Below are 15,994 nucleotides of genomic sequence, written 5' to 3' on the forward strand. Positions count from 1 at the left end.
CATCTCGTATTAGACTTGGTGCGGTGTTGATCTAGAATGGAAAGGTTATTGCATATCTTTTGCGATAGTTGAAGATCTACGAGAACAAATATCCAGTTCATAATTTGGAGCTAGAAGTCATTGTTCATGCACTGAAGATTTGGAGGCATTATTTATATGGCGTGTCGTGTGAGGTGTTCACGGATCACAAGAGTTTGTAATACTTGTTCAAGAAGAAGGAGCTAAATTTGAGGCAGAGGAGGTGGTTGGAGCTATTGAAAGACTATGATATCACCATCTTATATCATCCTGGGAAGGCCAATGTAGTAGCCGATGTATTGAGTAGGAAGTCAGCCAGTATGGGCAGCCTTGCGTATATTCCAGTTGGTGAGAGACTGCTTGTTTTGGATTTTCAGGCTTTAGCCAATCAGTTCGTGAGGTTGGATGTTTCTAAGCCCACCCGTATTTTAGCTTGCACAGTCGCTCATTCTCCATTATTTGAGCGTATCAGAGATCGGCAATATGATGATCCTCATTTTCTTGTCCTTAGAGACATAGTGCGGCACGGAGGTGCCAAGTAGGTTACAGTTGGAGATGATGGAGTATTGAGGATGCAAGGTCGAGTTTGTGTGCCTAATGTGGATGGATTTCATGAGTTGGTTATAGAGGAGGCCCATAGTTCCCGGTATTCCATTCATCTGGGCGCCACTAAGATGTATACATGCGGCAACATTATTGGTGGAGGAGGATGAATAAGGATATTGTTGCGTACGTAGCTCGGTGTTTGAATTGTCAGTAGGTAAAGTACGAGCATCAGAGACCTGGTGGTTTGCTTTAGAAGATTGAGATTCTTGAGTAGAAGTGGGAGCGTATCACTATGGACTTCGTCGTTGAACTCCCAAGGACTCATAGGAAGTTTGATGCAGTGTGGATTATTGTGGATAGGCTGACCAAGTCAGTGCATTTCATTCCTGTGGCGGTTTCCTATTCTTCGGAGCGATTGGCCGTGATCTATATCTGGGAGATCATTCGTCTTCATGGTGTGCCCGTGTCAATCATTTCTGATCAAGGTACGCAGTTTATCTCGCATTTCTGGAGGGCAGTATAGTGTGAGTTGGGTACGCGGGTTGAGTTGAGCACAACGTTTCATCCTTAGACGGACGGGCAGTCCGAGCGTATTATTCAGATTTTGGAGGATATGCTCCAAGCATGTGTTATTGACTTTATAGGTTCTTGGGATCAAATTTTGTCATTAGCGGAGTTTTCCTACAACAACAATTATCAGTCGAGCATCCAGATGGCCCCCTATGAGGCATTATATAGTAGATGGTGTAGATCGCCGGTTGGGTGGTTTGAGCTGGGGGAGGCTCGTTTGTTGGGTACAGATTTGGTACAGGATGCCTTGGATAAGGTTAAGGTTATTCAGGATAGGCTTCATACAGCTCAGTCCAGGCAAAAGAGTTATGCCGACCGTAAGGTTCGTGAGGTAGCATTCATGGTCGGAGAGCGAGTGTTGCTTCGGGCGTTGCCCATGAAGGGCATGAAGAGATTTGGGAAGAAGGGCAAGCTAAGTCCTAGGTTCATCAGGCCTTTTGAGATCCTTGATAGAGTGGGAGAGGTGTCTTACAAACTTGCGTTGTCGCCGGGTTTATCAGTTGTACATCCAGTGTTTCATAGGTCTATGCTTCGGAAGTGTCACGGCGATCCATCCCATGTGCTAGACTTCAGCATTGTCCAGTTGGACAAGGATTTGACATACGAGGAGAAGCCGGTAGCTATTCTAGACCGGCAGGTTCGATAGTTGAGATCAAAGAGTTACCCTTTGGTTCGTGTGCAGTGGAGCGGTCATCCTGTTGAGGCAGATACCTGGGAGTCCGAGTCCGATATGTAGAGTAGATATCCCCATCTTTTCACCGAATCATGTACTTTTCTATGTCCATTCGAGGACGAACGGTTATTTTAGAGGTGGAGAATGTGATGGACCAAAAGTTTGTCTCTTGTATTAAAAGTCAGATCCATGTCTCGAGGCCTTAAAAACCTCATTTTCATTCTCCTTGATTTGCATGCGCAGTCTAGGCGTATATCCGGAAAGCCCTTATGTGAAATTTTTTAAGAAATAATGAATTTGTCTTAAAAGATGATTTTTGTTGACTTCAGTCAATATTTTGGGTAAACGGACCCAGACCCACATTCTGACTGTCCCGAAGGGTCCGTAGTAAAATATGGAACCTGGGCGTATGCCCGAAATTGAATTCCGAGGTCCCTATCCCGAGAAATAAATTTTTGAACAAAATTGTTAACTGAAAAATATAGTAGTTTATGGAAATTGAATAGTGTTGGAACTTGATGCTATCGAGCCCGTATTTTAGTTTCGGAGCCCGGTACAGGTCCTTTATAATATTAAACCTTATCTGTAAAATTTGGTGAGAAATAGAATTAATTTGACTTGATTCGGACCTTTGGTTGACAAAATAGAAAGTTTGAACTACCTTGAAAATTTTATGAGTTTTGGTGTTAAATTCAATGTTTAAGATGTTATTTTGGCGATTTGATTGCACGAACAAGTCCGTATGATGTTTTTAGACTTGTGTTCATGTTTGGTTTGGAGCCCAGAGGGCTCGGGTGAGTTTTGGATAGGCCACTGAGTGTTTTAGATCCTTAAGGAAATTGCTGGTGTTGTAGATCTGTAGACTTCGCACATGCGAAGTCTGGCTCACAAATGTGAGCACCGGAATTGCAAAGAATCATCGCGTTTGAGACGACTGGGATGGGCAGGGGACCTTCGCATTTGCGAAGTTCATCGATACCTGCAACTGTGTAAAACCCAACTTAGACGGGATTTTCACCCATTCTTCACATTTATCAAATCCTAAAACCCTAGAGGCGATTCTCCCAAGACCAAATGTTCCCCAAAACTTTGGTAAGTGATCCTAACCCACTTTCTTTCACTTTCCCATTTACATTTCATGAATTTCCAACGAAAAATCTAAGATTTCTATGGTAAAAATTGGGAGTTTGGGTAGAATTAAGGTTTTTTATAAATTGGGGATTTAGACCTCAAATTGAGGTCGGATTTCAAAACCAATGGCATATCCGGGCTCGGGGGTGAATGGGTAATCAGGTTTTGGTCCGAACTTCGAGTTTTGACCAAGCGGACCTGGGGTCGGTTTTTGACTTTTTGGGGAAAATGTTGGAAAATCTATAATTAAGCATTGGAATTAGCATTTATTGATAGTATTAAGTTAATTATGATTAGATACAAGCGGATTGGAGGTGAAATCGAGAGGTAAAGTGGTAATTAAGGTTTGATTGTGATCGTGGAATTGAGGTAAGTGTTGTGGCTAACCTTAACTTGAGGGATTAGGTATTGTTTGCCCTATTTTCTACTTGTTAGTTGTTTAGTACGACGTATAGGTGTGGTGACGAGTATCTATACGTCGTTGTCGGGTCATAGCATGTGAGTGAGTTCTAAATTTGTGACATTTGTGTTTCTTTATACGTATATTTCCTGTTTAAGCTAGTTATTGTTCATGTTAACAAGTTTTACTATGTTGTTCCTGGTTTGGACATTGGTTGAGTATTTGCAAGTTTGGAATTTCTATTGTGAATCGAAATGATGAAACAATGTTGTTTGATTGTGATGCCATTGCCGGGTTGTTATTGTTTCTGTTGTTGTTATGGTGAGGAAGAGTGTTAAAGCACGAACGGTGATGCCATGCACATTTATATTATTCATATGGTGAGGAAGAGTGATAAAGCATTAAGGGTGATGTCGTGCACATTTACATTTATATCTACGCATATGGGGAGGAAGAGAGATAAATAACGAATAGTGATGTCGTGCACATTTCTATTATTCAAATGGTGAGTAAGAGTGATAAAGCACGAAGGATGATGCCGTGCACCTTTACATTTCTATTATTGATAGCATGGTGAGGATTGAGAGTAAAAGCACGAAGGGTGATGCTGTGCATTTTTTATTTGTTGTGATTATTTGATGTTATCGGTTCAAGTGCACAAATTGTTTAATTTCCATTACTACGTGATTCCTTATTCTGGTACCCCCATTGCATGTTGCCCCTTCCCATTAATTTTTGTTTAGCTTATAATATTTGTTATTGTTATCCTGTTAGTATATTGTTTAACTGTACAGGTTTATGTTGTTTGTCGTGTCCTAGCCTTGTCACCACTTCACCGAGGTTAGGCTCGGCACTTACCAGTACACATGGTCGGTTGTACTGATACCGTACTCTGTACTTTCTATGCAGATCCTGATACTGTACCATACTGATCATAGTTTGAGGTTGTTGCCTTCAGTCCACCGGAGACCCAAGGTAGTCCTGCAGGCGTCCGCTGGCCCTGGCATCCCCTTCTATCCTATTTCATTTCTGTTTTATCTACTTTTGAGATAGATGTATATTTTTCATTCAGACCATTATTTGTAGTATTCGTAGATTGTTCGTGAGTTGTGACACCAGTTCTGGGTGGAGTTTATTACGGTTTTCGTTATTATCATAAAGATAAGCTTTTAAATTGTGTTCTTCCGTATTTATTTTGGTAATTTACTTGTGTTATGTTTTTAGTTGTTAAAAGATAAAGGAAAAAGGTGAAATATTTCATAACGTTGGTTTGCCTAGCGAATACAATATTAGGCGTCATCACGGTCCCGGCGGTGGGAAATTCGCATCGTGACAGTGAGACTATATTAGAAACAACTTTGTAGACTTCCTAGGACACAAACCACTCTGATACCACTTTGTCAAGCCCCAAACCTTGGGAGGCGTGGCTGGCACCCGGTGTTGTGCTGGCTCGAGCAAACCACTATGTAACTCATGATCGTTCGACCAAAACTAGAACATACATAGGTTGAGTTAGCTGGGCTTATTCCTTTTGTAACTATCATGGGCCCACATGGCCACAACTCATAATATATAACTATAAGTGGGCAATACTGTATCACTGAACCATTTTTCTTTAAATATGAATACATACGGGCAGTCAAGGCCGCTGACATACTGTACAAAATAAACTTTTGTCTACAAAGCCTCTAAGATTATTTGACATCAAATGGGACAGGGTACCGACCTACCCATAAGTCTGTAGCAAGACTCTGACACGATGACTCATAGACTCGGCTGCACTCCGAATGAGGTGGAGTCTTACTGATCCTTCACTAAATGCCAATCTCGTCTACTATGAGGGCTCGTCAAACTGATTATCTATACCTACATGCATGAATGCAGTGTCCCCAACAAAAGGACGTCAATACGAATAATATACTGAGTATGTAAGACATGTAAATAAACATATAAAGGTTATGGAAGAACACATGGAGTAGAGATCATATACACTAACTATACACTGCTTCCTAAACCATTTTTCATGGTAGCTAAACCCTTTAGCTTTAAAAAGCATAGTAACTTAACCTTCTGTAATTTTAACTCACATCTCTTACTTGACATTTAAGGAATTCCCTCACTTGTTTTAGATGATTTTTCTTTCATTTTCTTATTCTCTTTCAAATAGGTCTCTTTCTATAGGCCGCCGCTATGAACTAATATTTCAATCCTTAAAATACAGTGATTGCACCTGCAAGATTCTTTTGAAGCCATCAAGAAGTTCATGATCAAGCAAACTGATGAAGAAGTGACTTGTTCCTTGGTGATCTAACCAAAAAATGATTCTTACATAGATGTGGCAAACATAACAAAATGTACAAGGAAGCACGTGCGTGTAAATGTCGTATCATGCATAGGTATAGGTGTACATAATATCATCAAGTCTCCGAGGGCATCCCATCATATCATCTCGCACTGTGGGCAAAATCATCAACATATACCAACTGATCAGGTGGTGGTGCGTATATAACGCCGTAACTTTTTTCCATATCCCGTATACATATATACGAGTATATAACGTCGTCTGGTCATGGATCAATGTACATGTATAAATGAATGCAATGCATGAGAAGTACGTCAATAAAATCTCTCGGAATATTATATTGACTTTGATATTTAATAGAACAATGCCTCTATGATTAGATTAATTTCTACTTGGATTAGTTTAGTTCTCTTTCTTCATGACCTGAGAGCAGACATGGAGAATAACTTTAGATAATACTATAGATTTTGAACTCAATGTTGATAAAAAATGCCATTTTCATATATTTCTTAATACGCAATGGGCTGATTGATGAATCATCAATCAATAAATAATGAAATAAACACAAATAAATAAGTATTAAACAAAGAAAATGTCAAACTACAAAGTATATCATAGTTCTGAAACTATTTCTCAAATGATTCACATTTTTTTAACCTCTTTTATGGAAAACGAAAGGAAATGAGATTGAATACCCAAAGACCATTATGCCTTTGAATAATATTATGAAGTAAACTTTATCAACTTACGTATTTTGTGAGACCCATGAATAGAAGATGTAATAATGAGACACATGAGAATTCAAGAACATAGGTACCTCTAACACTTCTATGAATAAAGTCATTTAAGAAAGTTGTGCATTTTCTCGTTTCGTTTGTATCGTATAGATCATGCCAAAAGAAAGAAAGGAATACCCTTAACATACCTGCGCCGGTTCTCTTAACAATCCCTCTAATACACGTTAATTGCGGCAATTAGAAGAAGATCAAATTTTTACCTACTATTAACACATTTATCAGACCCTTCAACCTTCTTCGTCAAGTAATACGATATCAGCTCTTCATCTGTCGGACAAAACCTAAACCCTGGAAACATAGTAGAAGCTGTAGCTACTGAAATCTCCATATTTTTGTAATTACCATTAATATTTTCACTTCTTTGTACTATTTTTGTGGCTTTATTCTCATATGTAGAACCTGACACATCCCCATCTTCCATTACACAAATAACCAAACCACCTTCTTCTCCAACTTCTTAATTTACCCTTTTCTCTCGTCTAGTTAAAAGAAGGTTTACAAGTATGAATAGTAAAAAGGGTGTGAGCATCCAGTTTGTGATTATCAAGCAGTGAAATAAAGCCACCTTATCAAAGTGATTCAATAGTCACTTAGTGGATCACATGTTACTGACACATTGAATTCTTATCCAAATATATTAATTAATTAGTTAATCTCCCATTAAAATCAATAATTACCTAATTACCCACATAAATTTTTTTTTATCTCAAATTACTTATCATACTACTTACTTTTAACACACTTTATACATCTTGCTATTATGGTCACGTGGTATATTACTAGTCCATAAATACGGGATATTACAGCTCGAACCATATTTTATCTCCAAATGTCAAACTTCGACCAACCTCATTTTCTTCAACTCGTTTACTCTCTCACCTTCACGGCTTTACTTATCACTTGTTATAAATATCATAAGCACTTATAACCTCAAAGATAGTCTTGTCCTCATCCTAAAGTACTACTATTACAATATTAAAATAATAAGTCGTGGTACCATATAAAATCAATGCATACATTATTATTTTATTAAAATATCCATGTAAAAATACATATATTTTCTCAACTTCTAACTTTCCTAAATTCATATAAAGAGAATAATTTTTCGTACGTTTATTTCTTAACTCTTAGGGATTTACTACGACACAACTTAATGCTATGGTACGAGATGTAACATTATGTCATGAAAAAAATATTTAAAGATTTGAAGAAATATTTTTTTCTAAAAAAGTTGAAGGACGCTCGCCCTAGCCTGCGGCCTTCATAAAGTTGGGTTGGCCATTTTAAGGCCCATATAGATGGAGGGTCAGCCCACCACATTTAAAAGCCCACGAGGCTTGGGCTGGATTGGGCTAGACTAGCCCGTTTTGACAGCTCCCCTGAATTCATGGTTACTCACCTCCCTAGGACCCAGTCCGATCATTGTCCACTCCTTATTAACTTAGTTATCCACCACCATAATAGTCTTAGCAGATCCTTTAGGTTTTAATCCATATTGTGCAGTCATATTGAATTCCCTTACATTGTGTAGGACAACTTGAGATCTACTGATGATCTTCCTAGATACACTAGTGTTTTCAAGACTAGAGTCCCCAATTGGAACAAACATGTGTACGGTAACATATTCCATACGAATATACATATTCTTAAGAGATTAGTCGGCATTCAAAAGTGTACTGACTATTCCTTTAGTAGATTCTTACTGGAGTGGTCTTTCATCAAAGACTCCCTCCTATTCTTTAAGTTCCCTACTAGGTTGATCACCCCGATCATGTCATGCCTATCTTCCCGCTCAATCTCTATTCTGGTTAATGGGGACAATACTAGTTACTTCAACCCAACTAGGAGAATCAAGTAGGGGGACCCTAACTCTCCATACTTTTTTATAATTTGCATGAAAAGGCTTTCTAGAATAATTGAAAATGCTGTAATGAAAAAGGATTGGTTTCCTATTAGTATCAGTAGAAGAGGCCCTAAAACCTCACACATGTTCTTTGTTGATGACCTCATCCTATTTGCAGGAGCCAATAGAAAGAACTGTGGAGCTATACTAACTGTCCTTGAGGAATTCAATTTCGCCTCAGGGTAGAGGGTCAATTTCCAAAAATCTAGGGTCATATTCTCTGCAAATTGTAAAGATGACTGGGCTAACCTTTGTAGCTCCTTTCTAAGTATTAAGGCTTGCGCTGTCTTTGGCAAATACATAGGCTTCCCCATCTTTCACAAAAGGCCCACTAACGTGGACTACCAACTCATCCTTGACAACCTAAACACTAAGTTGGCAGGCTAGAAAACTAAATTCTTAAATATGGTTGGTTGCACTATACTAGCAAAGTCAAGTCTGGGTAGTATCCCAGCCATGTCATGCAGTATATTAAGCTATCATCCCATATAACAAACTAAATTGTTAGGATACAAAGGAATTTTATTTGGGATACCACCTCAGAGAAGAGGAAACTACACATAGTTAAATAGGACATTGTGACTATTCCTAAGAATAGAAGGACTTGGCTTACAACAAGCACACATGAAAAATAGGGCTAGCCACACCAGTCTAGCCTGGAGATTGTACCACAACACATACTCTATTTGGGCTAGTCCTTATGGGCAAACACTATAGTGGGGCAGGGGATGGGAGGTAAAAATAAGAATTTGGCAGTGTGTCCAAGAAGGTTGGAAGATTTGCACTAGGGCTTCTAGGTGGATAGTCCACAAGGGAGACAAAGTTAATTTCCTAGCAGACACTTGGATCCCTAACATGCAACCACTCCAATCCATCGTTAAAGGGCCTTGGCACCAGGCTGACTTGACCAGGAAAATAAATACTATGTACTACAATGGAGTAACGGGATTTCAGTTCCATCCACTACCCTATCCCTTAAGACATCACCACCATCATTTAATGCACTTTTATTCCCCATAAATACAATGCTAGTGATAAATTTTTCTGGAACCTCACTACCAATGGGTAAGTGCCAAGTCTGCCTACTCCTTCACTGACTTCCAACCTAGACCAGAATACTATTCAGGAGGATCATTTTAGTTGGATTTGGAAGCTATAGGCCCCAAAAAGAATAAATTCTTTACTTGGCTCTTGCAGCAGAATAGATTGCCCACAATGCTTGCAATGGTTGGAAATTGCTTCTCCCTTTCTGCTTTTGGAATATATGATTAACCAGGAACACGAATGTGTTTGATTAAAAAAAACTATATCCCTATCAACCAAACTATTATTAGGGCAGTTAAATATTACCATGTGGCAGTCCACTAGAATACACCCCTAACACAATTTCCATATACCTTAAGTGGCAGCCCTCTGATGTTGGGGTTTACAAACTAAATATTGATGGGCTTGCATGTATAACTACGGGCAAAGGGGGTATTAGTGAAGTATTCAGGAATAATAGGGGACACTGGGTGCTAGGGTATATGAAGGGCTACCATGTACATCCAGTATAATGACTGAGTTCCAAACCCTTTTTGCAAAGCCTAAAAATTGTGCTGGAGGAAAATTTGATACCCCTTATGATAGACATGATTCAGAATTAGTGATAAAAATGCTAAAGCATGGTAATTTAACTTACAATCCCATTATTTTTTAATGCAGGTCACTGAGGGTGCAACAGGGAAGCCCAATAACAGGGTATAGCTACCATGAGAAGAACCAAGTAGCAGATTTTCTCGTCAAGGAAGGAGCTAGGAAGGGCTTGTTTGAAAGGACTCTTTTTGATAGTTCCTCGATGTTTGCAAACAAAAGACATCCTAAGAACTGTTTTTAAAAGGAAAACTAATATTTGTAATATTAGTACAATGTTAAACAACGATGATGCCATTTATGGAGCCAGGACTCTCTTTATAATGATGTAATTTTTTGAATATATATATATATATCCAGCTGGCAAAAAAAAAACGTTACGTACTATTGTTTAAATTTTTTGTTCTATGTTATCGTGCCTCTTGCAAGTGCGGACATGTATGTCTAGTCAATGTTACCAAAATACCTTGTTAGTTTATTCCATCAATGTATTCCATTTTTTTTTCTATTCTTCATTCTATATTTTTCTATTTTACTCTATATTTCATAAGTACTCAAATTCAATAAAAAATATTCTTCTGTTTTACTTCAAAAAATCAAAAATTTCTCCAAAGTGAATCACACCTAATTTTTGCTAAAATACGCAAATCCTACTCATTAAAATTATTTATCATTTCTTCAAGAAAATAATTTTTTTCTTCAAAGTGAATCAAATATAGTTTTTCCTGGCATATGCAAGTGCAATTATTGAAATTATTTTTAATCTCTTAGCTTAATCTTAAATTAGTTTATGCTGTATTGCATATTTGTGTTGCATTGAAATTGTTAATTTGATTTATAAGCTCTCTTCTCGTAAAATAACGACTTTGTTATCTATAAATACAAGATTTTAGATTTTGTTAAATTTCTTATATAAATTTCTACATTAATTAAATAGATTTTCTATTACAGTTTAACAAAACTTTACATTGCGTTGAAAGAAAAGTTGTTAGCTTCTTAGGTAAAGTAAATATTGTTAAAAGTTTTAAATTTCTTGCACATCTATTTGGAAAAATAAAGAGTGTTGACTTCAACTTTTTAATTGTTCATTTTGCCGTAGTGTAATGAACCTTAAAAAAAGAGCATTTGAGAAACCCCACTTGCCGTGCCAAATAACGTTCTTATATATTGTCGATTAATATAGCACACTACTAGAATTCTGGGAAAAAGAGACCACAAAAAGCGACCAAAATGCGACAAAAAATGCCTGGTAGCTATGTTGATGGTCCCTTTTATTTAGAGACCAAAGTTGGTCGCTAATTAGCGACCAACTTTGGTCTCTAAGCTAAATGGACCCATTTTCCGGATATTGACTATAGAGACCAACTTTGATCGCTTTATTAATTTAATAATATAAATTTGGCGACCAAAGTTGGTCTCTAAATAAAAAATACATTATTTATTTATTATTAATCACTAAAAAGCGACCAACTTTGGTCTCTAAACCAAATATTATATTTTAAAACCTGGAAACTAGAGACCAATTTTGGTCGCTTTTGTATTCAATTATTTATTTATTTTATTAAACTAGCGGCCAATTTTGGTCCCTAAATACATGGATTTAATTTATTTTTTAAATATTAGCGACCAACTTTGGTCGCTATATCACCAGAAATTTTATTTTTTTAATGAAATAGCGACCAAGTTTGGTCGCTTTTTGTAGAAATCTGGGTAAATAGCGACCAAAGTTGGTCGCTATTCTCCAGAAAATTATTTTTTTTAACATGAAAAGCGACCAAATAGAGACCAACTTTGGTCGCTTTTCTGTGTATTATTTTGGCAGAAACTGCCTGTTTTTGCAGCTACACCACCTGCGAGCCATACCAATTTCCTAAATAGGCATTTTATGCCAACAACAACAACAATAAAAAGCAATTAAAAGCACCAAAGAATAAAGTTCAATAGAACTAACACTTTAAGCTAACAAAACTAAGTTAACGCTTATTACAAGCCCATTCGAACTAAAGAGAACTAACACAATAGTAAATTGGTATGTAAATTAGTTCTAACACAATAGAACTAACACAATGTAAATTAGTTCTAACACAATAGAACTAACACAATAGTATATAAAGTACTGAAGGAGTGTTCTTTCATCATCCTCGTCTGCAAGTTGGATTGCCTCACTCGGTTCATTAGGTGGTTGACTGCGTATGAATTCTCCCACGTCAGATGTGAAGCGAATTGAACCTATATGAAAAATTATATTGAATTAGTATTTCAAAATTTATATAAAAGCAAATCAAAATATTTAATGAAAAGTAAAAAACTTACATGTATGTAGTCGAGGCTCGACCCTCCTTTCTGAATCAGTCTCTTTCTTCTTCTTTACAATACGAGTTTCATTGAATAGCTCATCTTGCTTCATTGGCATCATAAAGTTGTCTGGTGGCTTTGGTGATTATCCTCGTGGTACTATTACTCGAGATGAACTTTGATACAGAGAATAACTTGGATACGGTACATGACGGAGTGTGTCTTTGATCAATTGTTTATCTCATTAGCTACAATGATAATAAGAAGGCAATGACATGTGTTTCAAAGAAGTAATGGTGTAGGTAGGATTTAACATTTTCTAAGTAGATAAAAGAGGTTATAGAGGAATTTTGTACTTCATTTTCCATGAGGAAAAGAAGTTTGATTGAGAGTGACAAGGTTGATGAAGACGGATGGTTTTCCGTTGGTCGTTGTAGTTCCCATAAAACGTGGATCATAAGACTTTATCTCTGACATCATAGAGTCTTATGATCCCCATTTTATGGGAACTGCGACGACCAACGGAAAACCATCCGTCTTCATCAACCTTGTCACTCTCAATCAAACTTCTTTTCCTTATGGAAAATGAAGTACAGAATTCCTCTATAAGCTCTTCTTTTATCTACTTAGGAAATACTAAATTCCTACCTACACAATCACTATTTGAAACACATGTCATTGCCTTCTCATCATCATTGTCGCTAATGAGAATAACAATTAAAGGCACATTCTGCCAGGTACTTTATCTTAGTTATTCTTGGTGGAAGTTCCATTGCATGTCTAATAACGTCATCAACCTCTTCTACAAAATCCTCCCGCAATCTAAAATTCCAAAACATAAACCAAAATTTCAATTCATATCCTAAAGGTTCAACTCATACCTAAAAGGTTCAATTTATATCCTAAAGGTTCAACTCATACATAAAAGCTTCAATTCATATCCACAAAAGTTCAAGTCATATCCTAAAGGTTCAACTCATACATAAAAGCTTCAATTTATATCCTAAAAGTTATATTCATATCCTACGAGTTTAAACTTAAACTAAAAGTTCAATTTATATCCTAAAAGCTTCAACTCATACCTAAAAGGTTCAATTCATATCCTAAAAATTCAACTCATATCCTAAAAGGTTCAATTTATATCCACAAAAGTTCAAGTCATATCCTAACGGTTCAACTCATACATAAAAGCTTCAATTTATATCCTAAAAGTTATATTCATATCCTACGAGTTTAAACTTAAACTAAAAGTTCAATTTATATCCTAAAAGCTTCAACTCATACCTAAAAGGTTCAATTCATATCCTAAAAATTCAACTCATATCCTAAAAGGTTCAATTTATATCCACAAAAGTTCAAGTCATATCCTAACGGTTCAACTCATACATAAAAGCTTCAATTTATATCCTAAAAGTTATATTCATATCCTACGAGTTTAAGTTCAATTTATATCCTAAAGGTTCAACTCATACCTAAAAGGTTCAATTCATATCCTAAAAATTCAACTCGTATCCTAAAAGGTTCAATTTATATCCTACAAGTTCAATTCACAAGAACAAAACCTAAAAACTATAAGTTATATTCGTATCCTACGAGTTTAAACTTAAACTAAAAGTTCAATTTATATCCTAAAAGTGGGCGACTCGTTGTACTCAAACAAGAGCCACGCAACGATTCGCTTAAGGCCTTAAACATTAACATTGTCTTGAACTTTAAGAGAAAATCCAAATATACTATCATGTGTCTATATTAAATATCTACCTATAAACTAATCAAGATTAAACTAAAAGTTCAATTTATACCCTAATATATATCTACCTATGAATCAAGTCTTTGACGTTAAATTAGTATCTATTGCTTACTAAAATATTGAAGGAGAAATACTCAATAAAGCCTAGCCTAAATATTCAACCCATACCCTAAACCCTAGATTTCTATAAAATGTTAAATAATGATAAATACAATCTAAACCCTAGGTTTCTATAAAATACAATGTTAAATAATCAATTGAAATACTAATTCTAGGTTGAAACAATAAACAATTGAAATACTAATGGAAACCCTAGGTTTGTAATTCTAACTTTGAATTTTTAGGAGGTGGAGAAGGAGAGACACAACAGCGGCAGAGGCGACGGCGACGGCGGCAGTTGAGCGGTGGTCGTTGGTGGCGTGGGTGGGGCCTGGTGGTGGGAGTTGGAAGGGGGGTGGGGTTTGAGTGTGAGAGAGAAAAGAGGGATTTTGGGAATTGTTTAGAAAGAATGGGAAGGGATCCCGGTTTTGAGAGTTATGTAATTAAAATAGCAACCAACGTTGGTCGCTATTTTGGTGGGTAAAACAGTTTTGAATTTTTAGAAATAGCGACCAACTTTGATCGCTATATTCTGACCGTTTGACCAAAATAGCGACCAAAGTTGGTCGCTATTTCAAAAAAAATAATATATAAGTTGTATTCGATACGCTATTACCTAATACACTTATAGTTAGTGCATAGTATAGCGTATGTATATATAAGCTATATTCGATACGGTATTACCTCATACACTTATACTTAGTGCATAGTATAGCGTAAGTACATATATTATATATATATATAAGCTATATTCGATACGGTATTACCTCATACACTTATACTTAGTGCATAGTATAGCGTAAGTACATATATTATATATATATAAGTTGTATTCGATACGGTATTACCTAGTACACTTATACTTAGTGGATAATATAGCGTAAGTATATATATTGTATATATATAAGCTGTATTCGATACAGTATTACCTCATACACTTATACTTAATGCATAGTATAGCGTAAGTACATATATTATATATATATAAGTTGTATTCGATACGGTATTACCTAGTACACTTATACTTAGTGCATAATATAGCGTAAGTATATATATTGTATATATATAAGCTGTATTCGATACGGTATTACCTCATACACTTATACTTAGTGCATAGTATAGCGTAAGTACATATATTATATATATATATATAAGCTGTATTCGATACGGTATTACCTAGTACACTTATACTTAGTGCATAATATAGCGTAAGTATATATATTGTATATATATAAGCTGTATTCGATACGGTATTACCTCATACACTTATACTTAGTGCATAGTATAGCGTAAGTACATATATATATATATATATAAGCTGTATTCAATTTATATCCTAAAAGTTATATTCATATCCTACGAGTTTAAACTTAAACTAAAAGTTCAATTTATATCCTAAAAGCTTCAACTCATACCTAAAAGGTTCAATTCATATCCTAAAAATTCAACTCATATCCTAAAAGGTTCAATTTATATCCACAAAAGTTCAAGTCATATCCTAACGGTTCAACTCATACATAAAAGCTTCAATTTATATCCTAAAAGTTATATTCATATCCTACGAGTTTAAGTTCAATTTATATCCTAAAGGTTCAACTCATACCTAAAAGGTTCAATTCATATCCTAAAAATTCAACTCGTATCCTAAAAGGTTCAATTTATATCCTACAAGTTCAATTCACAAGAACAAAACCTAAAAACTATAAGTTATATTCGTATCCTACGAGTTTAAACTTAAACTAAAAGTTCAATTTATATCCTAAAAGTGGGCGACTCGTTGTACTCAAACAAGAGCCACGCAACGATTCGCTTAAGGCCTTAAACATTAACATTGTCTTGAACTTTAAGAGAAAATCCAAATATACTATCATGTGTCTA

General features: G+C 36.0%; 1 protein-coding gene across 1 annotated transcript in view; it reads left to right on the forward strand.

The window, feature by feature from the left end:
- The first annotated feature begins 856 nt into the window (after positions 1–856).
- Positions 857–15,994, forward strand: part of LOC138879063 (uncharacterized) — a 35,107-nt gene continuing 19,969 nt past the window's right edge. Inside the window, exon 1 of the mRNA XM_070158637.1 lies at positions 857–1,049. Coding sequence (XP_070014738.1) covers positions 857–1,049 — 193 coding nt within the window. The remainder of the gene's footprint in view (positions 1,050–15,994) is intronic.

Source organism: Nicotiana sylvestris, chromosome 10, assembly GCF_000393655.2.
Source record: "Nicotiana sylvestris chromosome 10, ASM39365v2, whole genome shotgun sequence".
Classification (NCBI taxonomy): Eukaryota; Viridiplantae; Streptophyta; class Magnoliopsida; order Solanales; family Solanaceae; genus Nicotiana; species Nicotiana sylvestris.